Source organism: Macaca nemestrina, chromosome 6 (assembly GCF_043159975.1).
Source record: "Macaca nemestrina isolate mMacNem1 chromosome 6, mMacNem.hap1, whole genome shotgun sequence".
Classification (NCBI taxonomy): domain Eukaryota; kingdom Metazoa; phylum Chordata; class Mammalia; order Primates; family Cercopithecidae; genus Macaca; species Macaca nemestrina.
The window spans coordinates 41377470-41402130 of NC_092130.1; the positions used below are offsets into that span (position 1 = coordinate 41377470).

At 40.9% G+C, this 24661-nt stretch overlaps 1 protein-coding gene across 10 annotated transcripts in view; it reads left to right on the top strand.

Moving 5' to 3' along the window:
- LOC105467071 (SIL1 nucleotide exchange factor) overlaps positions 1-24661 on the top strand; it is a 253389-nt gene that overhangs the window by 122017 nt on the left and 106711 nt on the right. For 9 of the 10 annotated variants that reach the window (XR_011624653.1, XM_071098353.1, XM_071098351.1 and 6 more), the window contains one exon: positions 21101-21209. Coding sequence is in view for 9 of the 10 variants with exons in the window: in XM_071098353.1 (XP_070954454.1) it covers positions 21101-21209 (109 nt within the window). In the remaining variant the exon portion in view is untranslated. Of the gene's footprint in view, positions 1-17951; positions 18046-21100; positions 21210-24661 lie in introns of those variants that run through there. The other variant, XM_071098358.1, reaches the window with a different exon arrangement.

A 24661-nucleotide genomic window follows, 5' to 3' on the forward strand; every position in this document is an offset into this window, starting at 1 on the left:
CAATGTATTATTAACTATAGTTACCATGTTATACAATAGAGCTCTTGAATTTATTCCTCCTATCTAACTGAAACTTTGTATCCTTTGACCAGCATCTCCCCAGCCTCTACCCCACCTCCTCAACCACCCTAGTCCCTGGTTAACTATGATTCTACTCTCTGCTTCTATGAGATCAACTTTTTTAGATTCCACATGTAAGGGAGATCATGTGTATTTGTCTTTCTGTGCCTGGCTTATTTCACTTAACATAATTCTTCTAGGCTCACCCGTATTATTGCAAATGACAGGATTTCCTTATTTTTTATGGTTAAATAGTATTCTATATTTTGTGTATTCTGTTCATGCATTGATGGAGATTGAGGATGATTCCATGTCTTGGCTATTGTGAATAATGTTGTAGTAAACATGGGAGTGCAGACATCTCTATGACATACTGATTTTATTTCCTGTGGTTATTTTCCCAGTAGTGGGATTGCTGGATCATATGGTAGTTTTATTTTTAATTTTTAAAGGAACCTCCATACTGTTTTTCATAATGACTACTCTAATTCACATTCCCATCAGCAGTGTACAAAGCTTCTCTTTTCTGTACATCCTTGCCAGCACTTTTCTTTTGTCATTTTGGTAGTAGCCATTCTGACAGGTGTGAGGTGATACCTCATTGCGATTTTAATTTGTGTTTCTCTGATGATTAGTGATGTTGATCCTTTTTTATACGTATACTTGTTGGCCATTTGTATGTCTTCTTTTGCAAATTGGCTATTTAGGTCCTTTGCCTATTTAAAAACAATAATAATAATAATTATTATTTTTTTGCTGTTGAGTTCCATATTTATTTTGGGTATTTATCACTATCAGACGTACAGTTTGCAAATATTTTCTCCCATTCTGTAGGTTGTCTCTTCACTCTGTTGATTGTTTTATTTGCTGTGCAGAAGCTTTTTAGTTTGATGTAATCCTATTTGTCTATTTTTGCTTTTGATGCCTGTGCTTTTGGGGGTCATTTCTAAAAAGTCATTCTCAGACTAATGTCAAGGAGCTTTCCTTCTGTGTTTTCTTCCAGTAGTTTCATGGTTTGGGGTCTTACATATAAGTCTTCAATCTATTTTGATTTGATTTTGCATATGGTATATGCAAAAATATACCAAGGGTCTAATTTCATTCTTTTACATGTGGGTATCCTATGTTGCCAATACCATTTATTGAAGAGACTGTCCTTTCCCCATTTTATGTTTGTGGCACCTTTGTCAAAAATCAGTTGGCTGTAAATGCATGTATGGATTTATTTCTGGTTTTATATTCACAATATACTATTGATTGGTTGAATTCATCTCTATTTCGCAGGATGTGTTGGTATGTGTTTGAATAGTGTATGTTATTGATGACTGGTATTCTGAGTTATTTTTCATTTTAGAACTTATTAATACGTTTTAGGTATATAATTTATAATAGACCCCAATTATAACAGCATATTTTAAAGAAGCCCAAATGGACCCTTCCTACAATAAAATATACCAAATGATTGGTTTGTGTTTTGCAGCTACCTCCCCTTTTTCTTTTTAAAATGTATGCCACAGTTTTATACTTTTAATAGTTTTGAAGTAATTTATTTTGTGTCTAGAAAATGAATTATGTATTTTTTCCATAAATGTGTCGTTTTTAGCAACATGTAATCCCAGAAAAATTAAATAAATAAAAATTTGCTGGTCAGGTGCGGTGGCTCATGCCTGTAATCCCAGCACTTTGGGAGGCTGAGGTGGGTGGATCATGAGGTCAAGAGTTCAAGACCAGCCTGGCCAAGATGGTGAAACCCCGTCTCTACTAAAGATACAAAAATTAACCAGATGTAATGGTAGGTGCCTATAATCCCAGCTACTTGGAAGGCTGAGGCAGAGAATCGCTTGAACCAGGGAGGCAGAGGTTGCAGTGAGCTGAGATCACACCACTGCACTCCAGCCTGGGCGACACATACAAAAAAAATTGCTAATAATAAAAGATATGAATGCTCACTATAAAAAAATTCTAATTATAGAAATGTGTAATTTAGGAAGTACAAGGCCTTCTAAGTCCAGTTTCTTCACCAGAGATAACATATACTACTCCTTTAAAATTCTTTTTATTGTAAAATTAAACACAGATATAGAAAATTATGCAAAATGTGTAGCTTAATGAGTTATTACCAGGTGAAGTCACACCCAAGTCAAGAAATAGAACATTGCCGAGCATTTCAGCAGGTCCTTCCAACTATAATATTTCCCTCCTACCAAATGTAACCACTCTCCTGATTTTCATAATAATTGCTCCTTTACGTTTTAAAATAGTTTATGACTAAGTTTTGCACCCAAGACTATAGTTTAGTGTTGCCCATTTAAGAAAAGTTGTTATATCCTTTAAGTCTCTTTGAATCTATAGGTTACCTATCTATTCCCCAACCCCATCCCCCGCTTTTTATTTTTCCTTCTTATAAATTGTCTATTGAAGAGCTTAGGCCATTTCCCAGACTAAATTTTGCTGACTTCATACTAATGATGCATTTCAGCATGTTTCTCCAACCTCTGTGTTTCTTGCAAATTGTCAGCTGGATCCAGAGGCTCAATCGGACACAGGTTCCATTCCTTTGGGAAAACTATAGGCAGTTTTGTGCTCTTTCATTAGGAAGTGCTTAATGTCTGATTGATTCTCTTTTTGTGGGATTGCAAGATGATGATACTCAAATCTATGATTTCTTTTTTATTTTTAGCTGCATTACTTTTATAAAGAGATATTTCCCCATATATATTATTTTGTCACTCAGTGGTAAAATTCATACAGGAAAGACAGGATCAATGTTTGGTTCTTTTTTCCGTATTTACCAGTTTTCAAGATAATGAGTTGATCCTCTGAAGATGATCAATGAAGATGATTCTTTTCCCTTTACAAACTCATAGATTCAAAGCATATTTTATGGGCTTTAATTCATTGTAATTATTACTTTTATTGAAGTTGAAATTGTTCGATTTTTGATCAGTTGAAGGTTTTCTAATGAGTTATTTTCATGTTACTCTAATAGTCTTTGATAGTTTTCTTGCTATCTGGTTTGACAAGATATTCTAAGCTCGTCTTGTACATTTCCTTCCCAGGACTGGAATTAGCCGTTTCTCTAAGAAGTTTTAAGACTACATTCTGGCCATTAGGTCACTCATTACTACTGTGTTGGTCATTTTTTCTAGGCCTTTTCTGTTGACAAGAGATAGGAAATGTATGTTATAATATTCCTCATACATTCAAATGGATACTTCCTATTCATATTCAGGCTGAAAGGGTTTTTATTTAATCTCTTCGATATTACATCTGTCTCTTTTTTTCCCACACTAAGAGTCCTGATTCTGGACACAGGGGATTATACAATTAGAATATGTAATAATTATACTGATTTGATCTGCCTCATTTTATACATGCAACAGTTTCAGAATGGCAGTAATACTATCCCTGATATGATGACTGAAAATAGCTTAAAACATTTTTTTGTGTGTGCTCTCATTGTTCTTAAGCAGCTGGGTTGTATGTATATTCTCGGAGTATATAGCCATTATATACTTCCTTCCTTTTTAGCCCTTATTTAAGTCATTTATACAAATAACTATATATTTAATGTTTACCACCGGTCTTAGTTATTTTGGTTGTCTGGGATGTATTTTCTAATAAATTCTTCAGGAAGAGCCCATTGAAACAATAATCTCTGTGTTTTTGTATGTTAACTTTGTGTTCTTTCCATACCAAAGCACTTTGGTAGGATATAAAATCCTTGGCTCACATTTTCTTTCTTTGAATACTTCATCTTCTGCTGGCAGTAGGCTTTGCTGTTAAAAACGCTGATGACAATCTAATTTTCTTTATAAGTTACTTGCTGATTTTTGCTTATATGCCCAAGTGATCTTTTCTTTGCCTTTAAAATACAATTATTTTACTAGAATATGCCTTACTGTTGGACATTCCTGGTAAATATTCTTAGGTATACAGTTTATTATTTCAATACATAGTTTTAAGTATTTTTTTTATTTCAGGAAAGCTTTCTTGAATTATAATACTTTTTTGTTGCTCATTTTTATGTGAAATTAGATTTCTTGAGCTTTTAAAAAGAAACACGGCTTTTGGTATTCTGTTTGCTTGTTTAGGGTTTCATATATTTATGTTAGGTCTTCTTTGTCTTTCTTCATTGTTTATTAGTTTGTTGCACATCTTACTTTTTCCATTTCTGTTTGGTTTTTCCAATTTTCCTCCTTTTCATGTTCTATTTATCTTATAGGCATTTTCTGTTGTGATTATTTGTTCTTTTATTTCTGATTCTTCATTGAGTTCTAGCACCTCATTTCTTTTTATTTAATTTTTTTTTTTTAGAGGCAGAATCTTGCTCTATTACCCAGGCTGGAGTGCAGTGGTGCTATCATAGCTCACTGCAGTCTTGAGCTCCTGGGCTCAAGTGATCCTACCACCTCAGCCTCCCAAGTAGCTGGGACTGTAGGTGTGCACCACCATTCCTGACTGACTTTTTTATTTTTAGTAAGGATGAGGTCTTGCTATATTAACCTGGGCTGATCCTGAAATCCTCGTTGCCCAGGCTGGTCTCAAATTCCTGACCTCAAGTGATCCTGCTGCCTCAGCTTCTCAAGTGCTGGGATTACAGGTGTGAGCCACCATACACAGCCTCTAGCACCTCATTTCTGATTTTTGTTATTGAGTATCTTTTATCATTTAAAGAATGTCTTTAGTGCATTTTGAAATAGGAAATTACAGTCTTTATATGTTTGTGGCCATGTCTTTCTGGCTTACTTTGATTGTATGTAGGGATGTTATTCTTTTCTTTCTTCTTCTTTTTATTATAATTTTATTGTATAGGATTGTACCATAATACTTTCTATTGCTCATTTTTATGTGAAAGTAGGTTTTGTGAACTTTTAGAAAGAAGCATGTCTTTAATTACCTTTTCTAAATTCATAGTGCTTTCTCTTCTCTTCTTTTTTTTTCCTTTTCATTCTGAGTCAAGCTTGAGAAAGTTTTTTCTTCTCTTGTTTTCAGGTAGTGTTCGAAAATATCGCAGCTTGCTTTATGAGGTTTCCTGGCTCTGTTTTCCTCCTCCAGTTTTATCTGGACTCTGTTTCCTTTATTTCTGTCGTCCAAGTCTACTCAGTTTTGATTTCACTTCTAGCCGTATTTTCTCAGTGTGGGGCCCTGTCCTGGTAGGGAGCACTGGTTAATTTTGAGAGTTCAGGGGGCTAGACAGCTGTGGCCCCTTGAAGTCCTACCCCAGACTTCTTGTCCTTGTCCACTGTTAGACATGGGTTCACTTGCTGTTATCCATTGGCCCATTATAATTTTTAGTGAATGCCTATCAGCTACTTAGGTGTTTTCTTGTTCCTGGGTCTCTCAGCCAACTTGTTGCTTCCCAATACCTTTGCACTTGGTTTTGATAGAAATGTTACTCATGGGTTTAGTTTTGCTATCTAGTCAGAGTCTGTTTTTAATGTGAGGATTTGGTAGATTAGATGATGTTGCTTTTGCCACATTAACATATGTTCTTTAAAAAGAAAGATGAAATCATATATGTGCAACGTATTTTTGCTTAGTTTAGTGATCTTGTTTATGTCAATACAAAGCTCCTTCTTTTTTATTGAAGACTAATATATTCCATTGAAGGGATATGCTGTATTGTGTAACAGATCCCCTACTGATGGACATTTGTATTATTTCTCATTGTTTACAATTATTGGAGTGCTATAGTGAACATTTTATCCATATATCATTGTGCACTTCTGTGAACATTTCTATTAGATAAATTCCTAGACATAGCATCTGCTGGGTCAGATGGAATGAACAGTTACAGTTTTGATAGATGTTGCCAGATGCCCAAAAGCATTGCACTAATTTATCCTTACCCACAGTTATTAGGATGCCAGTTGCTGCAAGGCCTTGCCATTATTGGCCCAGAGGCTCTTCAAGGTATGAGTGTTTGTATATGTGTTTGGAGAGTGATTTACAGTTTTCTCTAAGAAACGAATGAGACCTATGGACCTTTTTAGAAAAATGTAATTGTATACTTAAAACTTTCACATATAATCTCAGAGGCTTCACCAGCTGGTCTCCAGTAATATTGTTCTTATTCTTGCTTTCCTAACCACCAGCGCCTTCTGCTTGATGAACTACAAAATACTTGAATGTTTAAGGATAAAGAGCAGTTGTAGAGCTGTGACCAATAGTTCATCAATCCTGTTACCAAAGGTGATAATACTCTGAAGCCCATGATGAAGTCTGATGCGTGTGGTTTAGTAGTAAAGAACTAAACAACACTTCTCTCCCATTCTCTCCCATACAGCACCACTGTACTCCAGCCTTGCTTGCTTGTTTCTGTCTTTGCAATTCTCAGTCTTTGTATCTTTCTCTAATTTTCCTTGTGGGTTGAGGAGTGATACTGTGGAATTAAAATACATTTAAAAATAAGAAGTTTATTTTCCCCTGATCCCAAATTAAAGGCTATCTTTGCAACAATGCATCCTTCTGCCCCACATTTCAGAAAGAGGAAATTGTTTTTCTTTCCATAATGCTCACTCGTCTTTGTTTTAGAACATATACACAATGGACATTCGCTATGTACCAAGCACTCTGCTCAGCCAGCGTAGGGAATATAAAGATGTTCTGACTTCAAGAATAATATAATCTATTGGGGAAAATTTGGCAAGTATTATAATTTTTATGGATTTGTTTCCCTCACTAGGCCAGTGATCTCTTCAAGAGCAGAGAGGCAACATGGCGAAACCCTGTCTGTACAAAAATACAAAAATTATCTGGGTGTGGTGTGCATGCCTGTCGTCCCAGGTACTAGAGAGGCCGAGGTGGGAGGGTCACTCGGACCTGGGAGGTCAAGGCTGCAGTGAACCATGATCATTCCACTGTACCCCAGCCTGGGCAACAGAGTGAGACCCTGTCTCAAAAAAATAATAAATAAAAATAAAGTAAAAAGAGTAGAGAGGCCTTGTCTTACTTTTAATTTTCCAAAAACCTGGCACATAGTAGGTGGTCAGTAAATGTCTGTTTAATGATTAACAAGAAGCCAAATGACTAAGAGAAAATGCATAGAGGAAGTGTCATTAGAGAAGAATAAGCAAGGCACTAGAGATGGAAAGGATGGGAAGATAATGTATAAAACTGTATGGAGTTGTTACTCAAGCTAGCCTATTAAAAATGAACTGTCGCTTGAGCCTGGGAGGTCAAGGCTGCAGCGAGCTGTGACTGCACCACTGTACTCTAGCCTGGGCGGCAGAGCGAGACTCCATCTCAAAAAAAAAAAAAAAAAAAAAGCATTGAAATTTGACAGGGAAAAAGCAAGGAAGGAGGTGGCATTAAGGACTAAGAAAAGCGTAGGGGGTGTTTAGCCAGAGCATGGGGTACCTGTGGACGAGGGGCGATAAGGCAGAGAATATCAGCAAGGATTTCAGTAGGTTAGGCAGGCCTTGAACACCATGAGGTAGTATTATTGGTACTTCGGAGGGCAGCAGGGAGCCACTGAAGGTTTGTAAGAAGGAGAGTGCCAACAAGACTGTCCTGGGGGATGCTCTACTTAACTGCAGTGGTACAAGGAGGGAACATTTATCTTTTCAGTGGGGGCTGGGTCTCATGATCTCCTGAAGTTCTTTCTAGCACAGAATGCTGAGGTCCTGAAGTTATGAGGGATTTGCCTTCTCTTTTTAAAATCTAAAATGGAGGTTTGAAAGAGGATATCAGAGAGATGACTTGTTGGAAACGACTTCTGTCAAAAGGGATCCAGACCACAAGTAGTCAGTAGGGCCTGAATCTGCCTGTGAATAGGAGGGAGCACCAAGGCCAGAGGTTCCAATACTTGGTACTTGGAGAGGACTTGGGAGTGGATAGTGGGTAGAGGGTTTCTCATCAAGTGACAGCGCAGAGTTCCCATTAGTTGCCCTGGATTGGGCATATGAGGGTGCAGCTGGGGGCAGCATCAGCTGTTGTGAGGGTGGGGTGGAGGTGTGAGGCAGGCTGCTTGTTGGAAGTGTGCACAGCCGCAGGTTTGCTGGAGGACCAACCTTGTGTGCATTGGCCCAGAACATCCAGGCCTCCTTGCCCATGCTTGGGTGGGCACCTGTCAGCACAGCCCTCTGAGGAGCAGAAAGCCAGAGAAGGTTAGCTGCTTTTATAAGCTCTTTGGTGCATTGTTGCAAAACTGGCTTAAGTTTGTGACTGAGCTGAGTTTATCAGGAAACCTGAAGCCCTTCTATCTTGTTGCTAGCTGGCAGTTGTGCTCATTTAAATCCTCCCCACATTTGCTTCAGTTTTGCTGCTGGATATGGCCTCTCTGATTTCTATTCTGATGTCTTGGGGAGTGGAACAGAGAATGACCCATCTTAAGTGGGTTTGGTGGCCTGCAGGTTTTGGCTGAGCCACGGAAAGCTATGGTGAGTGTTTTCAATGTGGTACAGGCTAAGTTTAAACAGCTTATTTGCTGCCCTCTCACTTTGGATGCCCCGCAGCCCTCATTGTTATTGAATTTTTTGCAGCCTTAATGAGGCAGCCTGACATGAATATTCTAAAAAATCATGTACTCTTCTTTCCTCTGCAGACCTCAATCAAGTATGTATTGAGAGCCGATTAACACTCAGTTTGAGCATCTGTCATGGCATGGCCCTGGTCTCTTTCTCATAGCTGGGAAAACTGAACAAGTCACAGAGAGGCAAGAGCCAGGCAGAGGACATTATTGAGAACTCTCTGGTGTCAGCCCTGAGCATCTCCTATGCATGATCTCTTATTCCTCACAGTGAACCCTGTGAGCCCTGTGAAGTGGATACTCTGATGCCCATTCTGCAGATGAGTCATAGGTGTTATTTGCTCAAGGTCTCGGAGCTATTAAGTGGTGGAACTGGACCTGGAACCAGATCTTCCTGAGTCTTTGCCCTCTACCACCAGGCTGAACAATTGCCTAGGTCATCCAAGTGCTAAAGGCTGCAATTTCTTCCAGTGAAACCAACAATACAAGTGAAGAAAGCAAAGCACAACACTACTTCCTAGGTCTCTCGATACCAGTGATCCAAAACTTTAAGTTAAAAGGCAGAAAATTGGGATTATCTTACACTTTGACAGGTGAAAGGAGGCCCAGGTGACTAACCTCGTTTTGTTAAAGTTGCCTGTATTTAAGGAGGCGGGGATCCCCCAATGGGAGATGGACAAGGACTTAAGACCAGTTGTTTCTATGACTGCCATCTCTACACTGTACCTGTTGCTTCATCTGCCTCTTCTCCCACTCTGATTGGCTTTTTCACCTCCCTGATCCCTGCACCCATCACCCCCCAACAATAAATGAAATAGATGTGGAGTCCCATCCTTTAGAGCTGGTCTAGAGAGAAATTCTACCCTAAGAATTTTGCTGCAGGCATCCCTGTGGATTTTTTCCCTTTTCATTGCTGGGAGTATCCAAACTGAGGGGCTTTTGTGGCAGGGCCACTAGGGAAATTGTAGAGGTCAGTAGTAGCTGATACTGGTCTGAAATAATTCATAGAACCATGTTTGTCTGTGGAGGTAACAGATGCTGTAAACAAGAACAAATAAGAGCCAATTATGATGTCAGGATTCCTGGGGACTGATAGGGTAGGAGAAAAAAAGGATTAAAAATTGAAGCACAGTATCTTGGCACTTTGCTTTTTTAACCCTCTTATTAAATTATGACTTCTGTTTGAGGAAAATAAATGAGAACAAAGGGTATGTTTAGAATACAATCTCTGTTTTAAATTTGACTAATGAGGGGTTTTAGCACTTTCATTTGGGTCTCAGTCAACCTGTATTCAGAGTGTCAATTAACCAATAAATATTATGAAAAACAAGAGTCAGAAATGGTTGCACCACTCCTGCTAATGAGCTGCTAATGAAATTGTGCCTGGGTGGGAAATGCAGGCACTCTGGAATCCTCAAGAGTCTTCTCCAGAAAATGAGCAGTAGTGGTGCTAAGGCCTCTGGGAAACAGACACATTTAACTCCTTCACTTCCAATTTGCCAATTTGTTTCTTTTGTTATTATGAAGTAAAGCTCACTATCAGTATCTCAGGGTTAATTTCAATTATAGTGACAATTTTTAAAACTGTATTTTTGACTCAGTAATTTCTAAGTGGGATTAGAGAGCCCAAAGAGCTATAGCCATGCTGTGGTGTACCCCCACCTGCCTCACCTTTGGTTTCTTGGCGATTTCCTTTCTCTTCTAATTTTCTCAGGTACTTTCTCAATCTCCTCACCCCCAACACATACTTCCATGTGTATGTAATTGAAAACTGAATGAAGTCTGAATGTGTCCAAGGTTTTGTACGGGTGAGGGAAGCAGGTGGGACTTGCGGAGTTTGTCTTAAAAACAGTGAAATGATAGGAGCTAGTGGACCACAGCAGTCAGCTGGGTTATTGAAGATGAGATTCCCGACATGGATGTGAAAGCCCAGGTACTATGATTAAGGGACTGGGCCATACCTATTAGTCTCACTTACTGGGTCTTCCTCTAAGTCCAAGAGGATCATGGGACACATTGAGGGTGGAGATCAAAGGGGAGCGGAGGCATCAACTGGCTAGGAAACAGGTGTGAGACACCCAGGATGGGTCTGCACATGAAAGTGGCCCCCTTCACCCCTAGTTTTCTTTATTCCATCCCTGGATGTATTAAATTCGGGGGCTGTGGTAGGCCCCCGAGGCTGGTGGAAGGAGTGAGTAACTGCACGTGCTTAAAAGTCTGATGCTTTTCTCAGTAGGAGGGCTGGCAGGGCCACGACAAGATGCCTAGTTTTTCTGATGAAAATACTATCCTTTACTGCTGTCTCAATCTTCATTTCCTACCCAGTCCTCTGGTTCAGGCTTTATTATGTCTGATTAGGACAATTATAACAGCCTGCCAGGTGGCCTCCCTGCTTCTTGTCTGCCTGTTTTATATGCTGAGCTCCAGGTGCTTCATATGGAGTTCCTCATTGCTTGCTTGAAAGCTGTTCTCTGGACTTGGAAATCTAAGTGCTGCTGCTTCTCCCCCCATTTACTTCATACTTCTCAATGGCAGGCATTGGTCTTGTTCACGGTAGTATACTTCCCAGTGCCCAACACAGCAGTGGCCCTTTGTGGGCACACGGTAAGCCGTGGCAGAAGGAATGCCTGGAAAAGAGCAGACTCTTGCCCAGTCCTCAGGAGATGCTTGTGGACTAGCCAGTTATGGAAAGAGGCTCACCATGTCCTAGATGTGGTTACTTTGAGCCTTGTCCCGATGATGGTTCAAGGTACCTCTCTCACTAGAAATCTAAGTAGCATTGATAGTCCTCATCTGTGGAAAGCATTACTCTTGTGTATTCTGTGTAGAATGGTTGGTGACCGGCTGTAGTTTGTCCTCCTTGAGGACTGGAAAGGAGATGTGGGTTACGGTGCTGTGGATGAGACTTTGGAGGGTAGTGGGGTAGTGGTAGAGGGGTATGGTGGGAGCTGTCAGGGTAGCTTTTCCCTGGGGGAAACTGGAGTCTTTTGTTCTGAGCGGCTTTCATGCAGCTTGGGGATTTCTGCCCTTGCCTGGAAGCCATGCTGGAGAACTCTTCTAAGGCCTGGCCCAGATTTTAGATTCTCTATGATTCAGAGTAAAAATAGGTTTGGAGAATATTCCTATTTTTCTCAGTTTGTCTTTGTTTAGTCCTTCTAAAAAATACATAAATATAATTATGATCCAGAATGGCTCATTATGTATTTTGCTATTTAAAAAAAAAAGGTCTCCATTTTTGGTTCCCTTAAAAACACAGTAACTTTAAGTGTTGTTTCAGGGATCAGCACCCTAGAGAGGTTTGTGCATGTTATTTGTTACTGGTTCCGTTCGAGTCCTGGAGACAGGATAGATGCTCATTTGTATAAGGCAGGGATCTTGCCAGGACTTGTTTGGGTGTTTTGAATAAAGCAGCAGGAGGAGAGGGTTTTGGTAGTCATGGCAACTAGGCCTGTAAAGTCTCAGCTCTGACCAGCCCTAGTTAGGAGCTTGGAGGCCCCAGTGAGGTGAGTGGCATTGCTTCCTGTTCTGTATTTTTGTATTCCTTTTGGTCTGGGGAAGAGGGAGTTGGCATTCAAGCTGACATTTCTGGAGGCCTACTGTGTGCCTGGAGCTGAGCTTGAGCTGTGGGCACAAATAATTGATTCCTGCCCTTCAGAAACTCAGCATAACCGGGAGTTTTTACTCTTCACACCTACCTATAGGACTTGACAAATAGGCTGTCTTTGCTTCATCCGGGGTGACATTTACCTTTTTGGGCTGTTTTGGGGACTGCTTTTTCTGGCGTACTTTTTATTTCTTCTGAGCACTGACACAGTTCTTTTTTCATTTGTTCTTCACAACAGTGCAGCACATTAGGGAAAACAGACATGATAAATTCTTTACAGTTGACACACAAGGGCATGAAGATTCAGAAAGATAAAGGAATTTGGCTAGATTCACCCAGCCAACAAAGATAGCCAAGTGAGGAGCAGAGTCCCAGGCCTTGTGGCACGGCCAGCCGGGGCAGCCTCTGGCTTTCTGCCATTGTGTCCACGTATGACTGGAAGTCCCTGGAGCGGGGAGTTTCTAGGCAGGAGCCTATGGAGGACATCCTGTCCTTTTCACCCCTCCTGAAGTCCCATAACTACCAAAGCTCTTAATGCCAAGGCAGCCCCAAGAGCACCATGCATTCATTCCAGTTGGCCTGTCCTGGTTGAAGCAGGGCAGCTAAGCTCCACAGCAGCCTCACTGTGGGCACCACCTGAGGAGGCCCTGTCACTGGGAGTCCGGGAGGGACAAGTTGCTAAGCACTGGGCACTGGGATGAGTTGGAGCAAAGACAGAGCCAGGTATAATTTGTTAATAGGTAAAACTGTCATTTCAGCAGTTATAAACTGGCCATATGTTTTGTTTGCTTTTTCTGTATTTAAACTGGAATACTTTTAGAAGGGGCATTTTTCACAGCCCTCACCATTCTTGTTTTCTTACAGATGAACCTCCTCACTCTCTTGCCTCCTACCTCCTGTGGGCATTTGACATGGCTCCTACCTCCTGGTCACTATTTCTTGCCTGTCCTTCTGCCAGGGTTCCTCTTGTCCTGGTGCTTCATGGCCTTAGACTTCCTAGGCTAATTTTCCTCTTCCTGACATTCCGAGAACTGCACTCCTGGGTCTGTGTCTAGGCCCTGAGCCTTAGTTCTCTTTCCTGGCCCCTAGAAATATTTACTGTCACATTGAACTGTGTCTGTTAGACTAATTGCTGTTCAAGGATTTACAAAGAGATGGTGGAGGAATACATTTCTACAACCACTTTGTTGAGATATAATTTATATACTATCCAATCCACCTATTTAAAGTGTACAATTGGAATAATTCTCAAATGTCCTAGGGAAGATTGGTAGAATGGAGAGGTGGTTTCTAGGCTGTGGTGTTTTATGGACCAGAAAAACTTAAAAAAAAATTTGGAGGACTAAGGCCAACTTTTTATTTTGCTGAGTTAAGGGCCTTAACATGGAAACAACACACTATCTACCATCATTATCTCATTTTTTTAAAAGGACATTTTAACACAAAAAAAGTATATAATTTCAGAAAAAAACTTATTTACATTGGGCACTTTTAATTTCTTGTTTCAGGACCATTGGAATGAATGCCACAATAAACAAAACACCTCAAAGCCTGATGGCTTAAAAAAACAGTAACTATCCAAAAAAAAAAAGTACGTAAGAGAACAGAACACTGTTCTTTTTGTATAGCTCTGACTCTTAGAACCACAGTAATAGTTCACATACTCTTCATAGGCTAACCAAATAAATAGTTAAGCCAACCAGAATATGGAGGGGCAGGAGCCATAAAATGGAATACAAATACTAACAAATGAACTGAGCATTACTAATTAATAACATAACCTTAATGAAGTGGACAGAGAAGAACTAACCCAAGTGACTTTGTGAAGCAGTATTTTGACCAGGTACTGTAAAGCTAAAATCAGAACAGTATGTACATGCTGTAATCTAGTTTGGTAAATGTATTTCTCACAGGGATATGGGTTAACAGTTTTGAAACTAGTTTATTTGTATACTAGAACAAAAATATATTGTAGATAATAAGAGCAGGTTTCTCAGTGTTAAAGAAATTATAAATAAGTAAAGTGAGAAGACTAATGAGCCCATGTATTAGATTGGAATCTGAAGTATCAGTATAAACTTGTAGTTTAAAAAAAAAATACAGATAAATAGACATAGAAATACAGATGTGTGGAGATATACACACAACAGTAACATCACAAGAAATATAGGTATGTGCATGTATATAGATGTCTGTATGTATATATATGCGTACATCTGTTAATGTCCTCTTTTGTTACTTTTGGCACAGATTATTAGAGAAAGTGAACTCAATGTCCCTTAAACATTAATGACTGATGATTACATGGAGGCCCTGAATGTTATTCTGAACCATATTTGTATATGTGGTTAGAATATATGTAATATAATATTCTAAACTATATATATTAGTTCCCATGCTGCTAATAAAGACATACCTGAGACTGGGTAATTTATAAAGGAAAGAGGTTTAATGGACTCACAGTTCCACATGGTCAGTGAGGCCTTACAATCATGGTGGAAGGTGAATGAGTAGCAAAGTCATGTCTTTACATGGCAGCAGGCAAGAGAGTGTGTGCAGGGGAACTGCCCTTTATAAAACCATCAGATCTCATGAGGCTTTATTCACCATCACAAGAACAGCACAGGAAAGACCCACCCCCATGATTTAATTACCTCCTACCAGGTGGCTCCCACGACATGTGGGAATTAGGGGAGCTACAATTCAAGATGAGATTTGGGTGGAGACACAGCCAAACCTTATCGCCGTATATATACACAAATGTATGTATGTATATGTGTGTGTGTATATAATTTGTATTGTTTATAAATTACCCAGTCTAAGGTATTTTGTTACACACACACACATATTTCTAGCTCCGCCTACTGAGAGGGCTTAGAAATACCAACACCCTAGTAGTAATGAACACACCTAGCATCCAGATCTTGGCTTCTAAACACTGTTCTCCAATTAAAAAAAAAAAAAAGAAAGAAAGAGAAAACAAAAAACCAGGGCTCTTGAGAAGTGGCTGATTCCAGGACTGGGGAAAGGGAAATACAAGATGAACCTGGAACATATTATGGAATCAGAAAGTAAGCAAATACTTTTAAAAAGAAAATGATTGTGGGGAGGAAGGATTTTTCAAAGGAATATAAGAGCCAATCTAAAGGCACTTCTGATTGCTAAGGCTGAAACAATTTGAGCAACAAGATAAGTAATAATAGTGTTGGACCCATAGAATAAAATATCCATGAGTTCATACTAATATAAATAGAGGCATTACAATTTTTTCTTGCAGTGAAATAAATCCCAATTAATAAATGTGTAAAGAAGGAGGGAAGTAGCAAATTGCCATTAGATGATTACCACAGTGGTAATTGTTGCAGATGGATTCCCCTAATGGCATGCAATGGTTTTTAGAGTAAAGGGATGGATTTGTATAATCTGAAAGTATTTCCCCTATGAATTTTTTTTTTTTTTTTTTTGTAATTTGATGGTTTTTTTTTTGTAGTATATCCACAGTGTTGTGCAATTACTACCACTGTCTAACTCCAGACCAACAGTGGTCAATCCTCATTCCTTCCTTCCTGCAGCCCCTGACAGCCATTGATCTACTGTTTCTATGAATTTGTCTATTCTGCACATTTCATGTAAAAGTAATCATATGATACATGCTTTTTTGTCTCTGGCTTTCACTTAGCACAACATTTTCAAGGTTCATCAATGTTGTAGGATGTATCAGTATTTATGGCTCCTTTTAATGGTGAATAATATATGGATATACTACTTTTGTTTATTCATTTATCAAATGATGGACATTTGGGTTGTCCCCTGATACCCAATATGATGGTATTAGAAGGTGGGGCCTTAAAAAAAGGAGGTGATAAGGTCATCAGAGTTCCACACCCCATGAATAGGATTAGCGAAGAGGCTTGAGGATGCCTCCTGGCCCCTTCTACCATGTGAAAACACTTAGAAGGCACCTTCTATGAGGAACAGGCTCTCACCAGACACTGAAACTGCTGGTGTGATCTTGGACTTCCCAGTCTCCAGAACTGTGAGCAATAAATTTGTATTGTTTATAAATTACCCAGTCTAAGTTACTTTGTTATAGGATCCCTAACGGACTAGGACACACTCTAAGAAAGCCATTAAAGCAGATGCTTTTGGTTCCCTGCCCAGACTCCCTGGGATCTCCTTTTCCCATAGGGAGTGTTTCTTCCCCAGCTACTGTGGGGGTTCAAGACTCCCTCTTGCCACCTGTTCCTGGACCCTCTGAGGAGTCAAAGCTTCTTTGCCCAGAGCTTCTGCCTCCACCTGCTCTGGTAGCTGTGGCCTCTGACTGCCAGGAGGGCGTAGGTGGGGGTACAAAGTCCTCCCTGCCTCCTCATTTCCTGTCAACTGGAGAGCATCCTTTAATAAACCATGTGCACATGAAGCCCTGACTTGGTTCTTCTCCATGGGTGTCTCATCCTTCTTAGACCAGAAGGCTAGCAGTGATGTTCTTCTCATGATGATTGCGGAATACAATACAACCATGCAAGCACATTTCAAACATCTGTTTGTGGCCCATTTGTCAGCATCCCACTGGCCAACGCGTATGATAAGCAAAATCCAAAGTCAAGGTGTGGGAAGGTACACTCTGCAATGGGAGGAACTGTAAGGTCACATGGCAGAGAGTGTGACAAGCAGGGAGGAAGAAAACAGGTGACAATGTTGCAGTCTACCATAGATTACCCCCCAACCAAGAAAACAAGAGTTGTTATCTGGGTCCTGGCCTGTGACTGAAGTCAGTGACAGTCCCAGTGGGAGTCAAAATTCAAGCGTGAGGTGGCCTTACTCAATATGGACAGGGCTTTTTGCTTGATACGGACAGGGTTTTCTAGGCTAGGATACTGAGCCTTGGGATCAGCTCTGAAGGAGCCAGAGGTGGGAAAACAGACACTGTAGGCTTTGCAGACCTGTTTGCCTTCCTGGATCCAGACATTATTTTCTGCCTGTCCCCTTGCTCTCCATCCCCCTAACTCGTTACCTGTATGTATCTTGTTTTCTTTTTGCTCTGATTTGCCCTTCCCTTGTGTTCTCGTACATTTTCTTCTGTTGCAGGGGCTCTTGAAGGATGCATGTCAGATTATACTATCTTTCTAACTTGGACATTTCCCCAGTGGAGAAGTATTTGAAATACTGCATTTCCTGTTGCTTTTGCCACTGCTGCTGCCATGATGTGTTTAGTATATTATAAATGAGCACAACCTGTATTTTGAGTTAATGCTATTGTGGTTGCTCTTGCCCCCTGTGGTGGCTTATGTGAAGGGAGTAATTTTGGAATTTTCCTCAAAATAACTTGATTCACATAAGATCCTAGCCTCTTTTTCGGCGAGCTTAGCACATTATAACCTATTATGTCTGAAGCTTATAAACTCACATGCTTTTTTCTTTTCCACTTCTACCTTTGATCAAAAGTTTGAAAATTTAAAATACGATTTTTATTATATTACTAGTATTAGTACCGTTATTACTAAAAATAACTATTAACATGACTAATTACTATTATAACTCTACCTGCCCTAGTAAAAATCCTTCTTGGCCTTTCCGTATAACTCTAGGTCAGCTAGGAATTCCCTCTTTCATTTAAACATTTTCACTCAACAAATGATTATTATTTTTTTAATTTAGAGACAAGTTCTCATTCTGTTGCCCAGGCTAGAGTGCAGTGGCGTGATCATAGCCCATTGCTGCCTTGAACTCCTGAGCTCAGGTGATCTTCCCACCTCAGACTCCAAGTGGCTAGGACTATAGGAGTATGCCATCGTGCCTGGCTAATTTTTTTATTTTATTTTTTTTGTACAGATGGGGTCTCACTGTGTTGCCCAACCCCTGGCCTCAAGTGATCCACCTGCCTTGGTCTCCCAAAGTGCTGGAATTACAGGTGTGAGCCACCATACTCAGCTAATTTTAAATTTTTTTCTAGAGATGGGATCTCATTGTGTTGCCCAGGCTGGTCTCTAACTCCTGGGCTCAGGTGATTCCCTCACCTCAGCCTCCCAAAATGCTGGGACTATAGGCAAGGGCCTCCTCACCTGACCAACAAATGATTATTGAGAGTTCATTATATGCTAGGTCATGTGATAGACCCTGAGGATAAAATGGTGAGCACTTACATTCACCAGATAAGTAAAAAAACTAATGTGTAATTACTGATGGTGATAAGTGCTATAAAGGATTCATGGTGCTGTGAAATCTTTTGGAGGCAGGTAAATCTAGTGTGAGAAAATAGAGGATGTCTTTCAGAAGAAGTGACTTTAGCTGGGATTGGAAGGATGAGGAGATGGAGGCTGAGTGTGGGAAGAGGATTCTGGGCAAAAGGAACAGCACATGGAATGGCCCCCTGGTAGGAGGTAGCATGGTTCTTTCAGAAGGATGGAAAAAGACCAATGTGCCTAGAGCATAGGAATGAGGAGTGGACAAGGCTGGAGAGGCAGGCCAGGGCTAGATACTGCAGGGCCTCATTGACTAGGGTGAGGATTTTCATCTTTATTTTCAGAACAGTAGGAGGCCATGAAACGGTTTGAAGCAGGAGAATGACATAGGTTTGGTATTTTGGAAAAGAAAAATCAGTCACTGTAAAGAACAGTTTGATTGGGAGGTGAATCAGGGAGAACAGTTAGAAAGCTATGATAGGGTCTAGATGAGAGATGGCGATGGTTCAGACAAAAGCAGTGGGGGAAGATGGAAAGAAGAGTATGCATTCAAGACACACATAGCAGGAAAAATCAACCAGTTTGGGAGGTAGATTGGGTATCAATGTGGTAGAGTAAAGGGGGATGGCAGGGATGATGTGTTTAGCATACATCCAGGAAGGGACTATTGTCTTGTCAGTTTGGGATCTCTCCAGGTGAGGCAGCTTCTCCCCTTCAAACATTCAGAGATTGGATTAGTACTAAAGAAATTACCTCTTGCCCTATGATCATAGGAATAGGATAGAAGTTGCCAGTTTTGTTATTCTTGCCAGTATTCAGCCTCATCTCCTCCCAGAACCATCTTCTGCAGCTGTTTGATGAATGTTTTCCTATCCTAGGAAGATGAACCCAGGCTTTCTGGTGGTACCAAGCCAGCAACCCCCACAGTCCTTCCAGTTAGTTCTGTGGCCTAGTCTCTCCTCAGCTTCTGTGGCCTTTTGGGTTCTGTCTCAGTGCATTTGCACGTGGGGCTTCCTTGCTATGGTATTCCCTTTATTCCTAGTCTGGGACTCACTTTTTGCTTCATTTGACTCCTAACTTTATCAGGAGGGCCACCCCAGAGAAGGATTTTTCCACTGCACTCTGAACATTTTTTTTTTTTGAGACAGAGTCTCACACTATTGCCCAGGCTAGAGTGCAATGGCGTGATCTTGGCTCATTGCAACCTCCGCCATTCAGGTTCAAGCAGTTCTCCTGCCTCAGCCTCCCAAGTAGCTAAGATTACAGGTTCCTGCCACCACATTTGGCTAATTTTTGTATTTTTAGTAGAGATGGGGTTTCACCATTTGCCAAGGCTGGTCTTGAACTCCTGACCTCAGGTGATCCACCTGCTTTGGCCTCCCAAAGTGTGAGCCACCATGCCTGGCCTGAACATGTTTTTTATCCTTGAAAATAATGGTTGGGGTTAGAGGGAAATCATTATGCACATACTTCTATATACTGTATGTAGTTTCCCATTTTTTTAAAGTAAAACATACAGAAACTCCCTACTGAAGTGGGGTGGCAGGAGCAGAAACAGCATGGTGTGCAATATCCCTGTCTTCTTGATTGGGAATAGAGTGACTGGTGGAACTCAGAGTTTTCTCTGGGCCTCCCAGAATTGAGAAAACTGTTGACTACTTGCCTATATCATTATCCTTCTATTCTTGAGTTTACCTGATTATTTGAGAGAACTTGTGCTGTGTGCTTCCTTGGGAGGAACTTTTTCTGAAAGTCATTGATTTGGTTTCTTAAATCAAACTTAACACCAGCAAGGCAGTGCTATCCTCTGGCAGGAGAAAGCAGAGTCAAAGTCCAGGTGTCAGAAGCACCATCTTTGCTTCAAATCTTCCATCTCCTGAAAAGCCTTTTCCCTGAAATTCTCCATCCCTACAGCAGTTTCATGAATGAATGAATGGGTGTAGCATTCCATTTGTAGTATGTGCTACTGCACAGTTGCTTTTTAACTATACTTGAGTAGTTTTGTGCAGTGCATAGGAATAGCCCATCGATTCACAACACTTGTTTTTCCTAGCTATGGATCAACTCCATAGATAGATAGGTGGGTGTAGGTTTTCAGTTTCTCTTGGCTCCACTCCCTGCCTCCTTGGCTTGCTCTGTCCTCTTGCCTTCCAGTCTCTTCCTTCTTCCTTTTCATAACATTAAGTGCCACACATTTTATGTGCTAAGCCCTGGCCTAAGGGCTGGGAAATCAAAAAGGAGGAAATACAGTCCCTTTGCTTAGGAAGGAGAGAGCCTCATCGAAGGAGCCTAATTAAACAGATGCAGGTGGTGAGGTGTAAGCTTGCTGGGATGGCAGGCTGTCTGGGGTTCTGTGGGACTGACTGTCAGGGGAGGGGCAGGAAGAGTGTCATGGAAGAGACAGTAATGTAGCATGTCCTGAGGAATGAGTAGGTATCTACCACTTACCTGCTGCACATAACACAAAGCTTTTATTAGCTCAAGAAAACATAGAATAGTTTAAATATGTAGGTTCTAATTGGGGGACGTTGGTCTCTAGATTCAAGTATGAATCTTCTTGCCCATCTTACCCCATTCCCTTACAGATTTCCTTTATAGATTAGCTAAGTGAGTATGTGCGAGTGGTGTGTGTGTTCACAGGAGAGAGATGGGTGGATTGAGGAGGTAACTGAACACAGCTGAGTTGTGTCTTCATGAACTAGTAAGTCCTGTTGCTTGTTGGTCATCCTGGCGACTTTCCAAGGACCTTGCACCTCATGAGCGTTTTCTCTTCTTGGCTTTTAGGGCAGGCTGTTCCTGCAGGATCCCACGTACGGCTGAATCTTCAGACTGGGGAAAGAGAGGCAAAACTCCAATCTGAGGACAAGTTCCGAAATAATTTGAAAGGCAAAAGGTACAGTGTCAACCTTAGGGACTGGGAGGCTAAGTGATGACATTGATTTTGTATTGTAATACTTAAAACGTTGCCCAAATTCATGTGGCTTTTTTAAATTTGAAATTTAATAGCATAGAATTTGTGATAAATCTCTCAGGGTTTTATGAAGGTTTACTTCTACAGTCTTTGGAAAGAGATAGTTTGCAAAGCAAATTGATACTTTAAAAAAGGCTGTAGGGGGAATGCTTAACCTGCTTTAAAAATGAAGCTATTTTTCCCAGTACTTTAAGAGCACCCATTTGAATCCCAACAATTAATGCGCTGATTACAGATGAGTCATCTATTCATTAAAACAGGCCTGTTAGGCCTTCTGCTTTGCAGTAATACTTCCTTGGTGAACAATAAAATTGCATTTTAAAGTCTTTAATTCAGACTAACTTTTCCTCTCGTTAGTATTAAAACAGGCTTTCTTGTAGTATAAAAGTAGAAGCTACTGCCATTCTCCACTGGCTAGAGATTGCCTTATTCCTCAATAACCGGGTTAGATTATCCAATTTTAGAGAATGCAGTGTTGCCATTTTTCTTTTTGTTGCCTTAAATTAGCATCCTTTCTTTTGCTCGATATTTCCTGAATGAAGGGGAGGGAGGTTGAGGCATGGAGTTGCAGGGGTTGCTGGAATTGTGCATTTTGAAAGCTCAGTAGAAATACCAGCCATGAAATTTCTAACACAGGGACCAGCAAATTATGGCCTGTGGGCCTTACTGGGACTGCTCCCTCCTTTGGTTCAGTCTGCAAATGAAATTGGTTTTTACATTTCTTAAAGGTTGGAAAAAAATCAAAAGGTAATATTTCATGACTCATGAAAATGTATGAAATTCAGATTTCAGTGTCCATAAATAAAGTTTTAATGGGACACAGCCATGCTCATTTGTTTACATATTGTCTGTGGCTGCTTTCTTGCTCCAATGACAGGGTTGATTAATTGGGACAGACACCATATGGATCACAGAGCCTAAAATAGTATCCGGTCATTACAGATAGTTTGCTGACCCTGTGCTAAAACATGTAAGAATTGGGAATTATTAGTTACGGATTGAGTGTGGTTAGTGTTACTCAGTCCTTGGATGATGATGGTGATGATGATGATGATGATGATTTTTTTTTTTTTAGAGATAGGGTCTTGCTCTGTTGCCCAGGCTGGAGTAAAGTGGTGTGATCATAGTTCACTGTAACCTCGAACTCCGGGGCTCAAGCAATTTCATTGCCCCAACCTCCTGAGTAGGCTGGGGCTGCAGGTGTGTGCCACTATGCCTGGCTATTTAAAAAAAAATTTTTTTTTGTAGAGACAGGGTCTCACTTTATTGCTCAGGCTGGTCTTAAACTCCTGGACTCAAGTGATCCTCCTGCCCTGGCCTCCCAAAGTGCTTGGATAACAGATGTGGACCACTGTGCCCCGCCTAGATTTTATAATTTAAACTGTATTTTGCAGGTGGGACGTGGTGGCTCACACCTGTAATCCCAGCACTTTGGGAGGCCAAGGCGGGTGGATCACCTGAGGTCAGGAGTTCAAGACCAGCCTGGCCAACATGGTAAAACCCTGTCTTTACTAAAAATACAAAAATTAGCTGGGTATGGTGGCAGGTGCCTGCAATCCCAGCTACTCAGAAGGCTGAGGCAGAAGAATCACTTGAACCTGGGAGGCGAAAGTTGCAATAAGCCAAGATTGCGCCATAGCACTCCAGCCTGGGCGACAGAGCAAGACTCTGTCTCAAAAAAACTAAAACAAAAACCCATTATTTTGCAGTTAGATGTAATTAGAAGGAGGTCCTAGAGACCCACTTCTTACCTTAGTCTTTTCGTTGACATGCCTGTCAGAAAGTCACTCAGCTGGTTCATATGTACTTTTGTCAGGTGGCACTCACCCCACAAAACAGCCTGTTCAGATTTAGACAGTTTTCACTGTTGGAAAATTCTACTTCATATTGAGATAGAGGCATTTGTTCTCCTTACAGTCACGCCAAATTGGGAAGGATCTTTCATCTTCCCTCATCCCTCCAGATAGGCCTATACTTGGAGTGACCCAGGTCAGAAAATTACTCCTTTCTCACAACCATGTAAGAAATAATCAGCTGTCATTATCATGGCCCCTGCCAAACTTCTTTCGTGCACAATACACACATATTTCAGTGTCTCAAAGTACTTTTAGGAAGTCTTTTTTCACATGTAATCCAAGTCTTATTTTCTGAAGAAAATAATCTATTCTTTTCTTAGCTTATGAATATTGAGTTAGGGGTTGGGCGCAGTGGTTCATACCTGTAATACCAACAGTTTGGGAGGCTGTGGATCATTGGAGCCTAGGATTTGAAGACCAGCCTGGGTAACAGGATGTGTGTCTCTGCAAAACATATAAAAATTAGCCGGAGGTGGTGGCACACACTTGTAGTCCCAGCTACTCGCAGGGCTGAGTTGGGAGGATCACTTTAGCCTGTGAGGCAGAGGTTGCAGTGAGTCAAGATCGTACCACTGCACTCCAGCCTGGGTAGCAGAGACAGACCCTGTCTCAAAACAAACAAACAAACAAAAAAAACCCACCAAAAACAAAAATTAGCTGGGTGTGTGGGTATGTGAGTGTGTGGTGTGTATTATGCCTGTAGTCCCAGCTACTCAGGAGGCTGAGATGGGGACAGTCCATTAATCCAAAATTCATGGCAGTCTCTCTACTATGTTGTGTGGCTGGCCACATTGCTACCTAGAGCTGCAATGCTTGCTGGCTCTACAGTCTGGGACAGAAGACCCTGACTCTGGCTTGTCTCAGAGAGTTCCTTTAGTACTGCCTTATTTCATTGCACATAGTTGGCTCTTAGCAACAGGTTTTCATTTGCTATTTATGCTTTAGGCTTTGCCATCTCTACTGGTTTTAGTCCATATCCCTGTCAACATCTCCATAGTACATCTCTCTTTTTGCCCTGGAGTAACCAGCTTCTTTGACTGTTCCTCCTGGGTTTGGAGGACTGAGGGTAAAACCACATTCAAGTTGTGCCATCTTGGGTTGAACATTTACCAAGGTCCAGTATGGTATAGTGGTTAAGAGGTTGGGCTAAGGACAGGGCCATTTACTTCCTCCATTGATTTATTTCACGAAAACCTATTGAGTGCCCATGTGCCAGGCATTGGGATACAGCAGTAAACAAAACAACCTCCACAAGGCTGGCGAACAGAAAACCAGGTACATAAGCACATAAGTAAGATATTATCTGGTCATTACTGATAGTTTGCTGACCCTGTTCTAAAACATGTAAGTACTGGGAATTAATCATGGATTAATTAACTGGCCCCAAAGGGAGGAAGGAAAGGAACCAATGTGGCTGATCTCAGGAACCTTTCAAAGACTAGATTGGTAACCTCACTGAGATCCCTGGAGCTGATCCAAGTCACAGCCATGCATCTTGACTAGAGAGAAGACATCCGT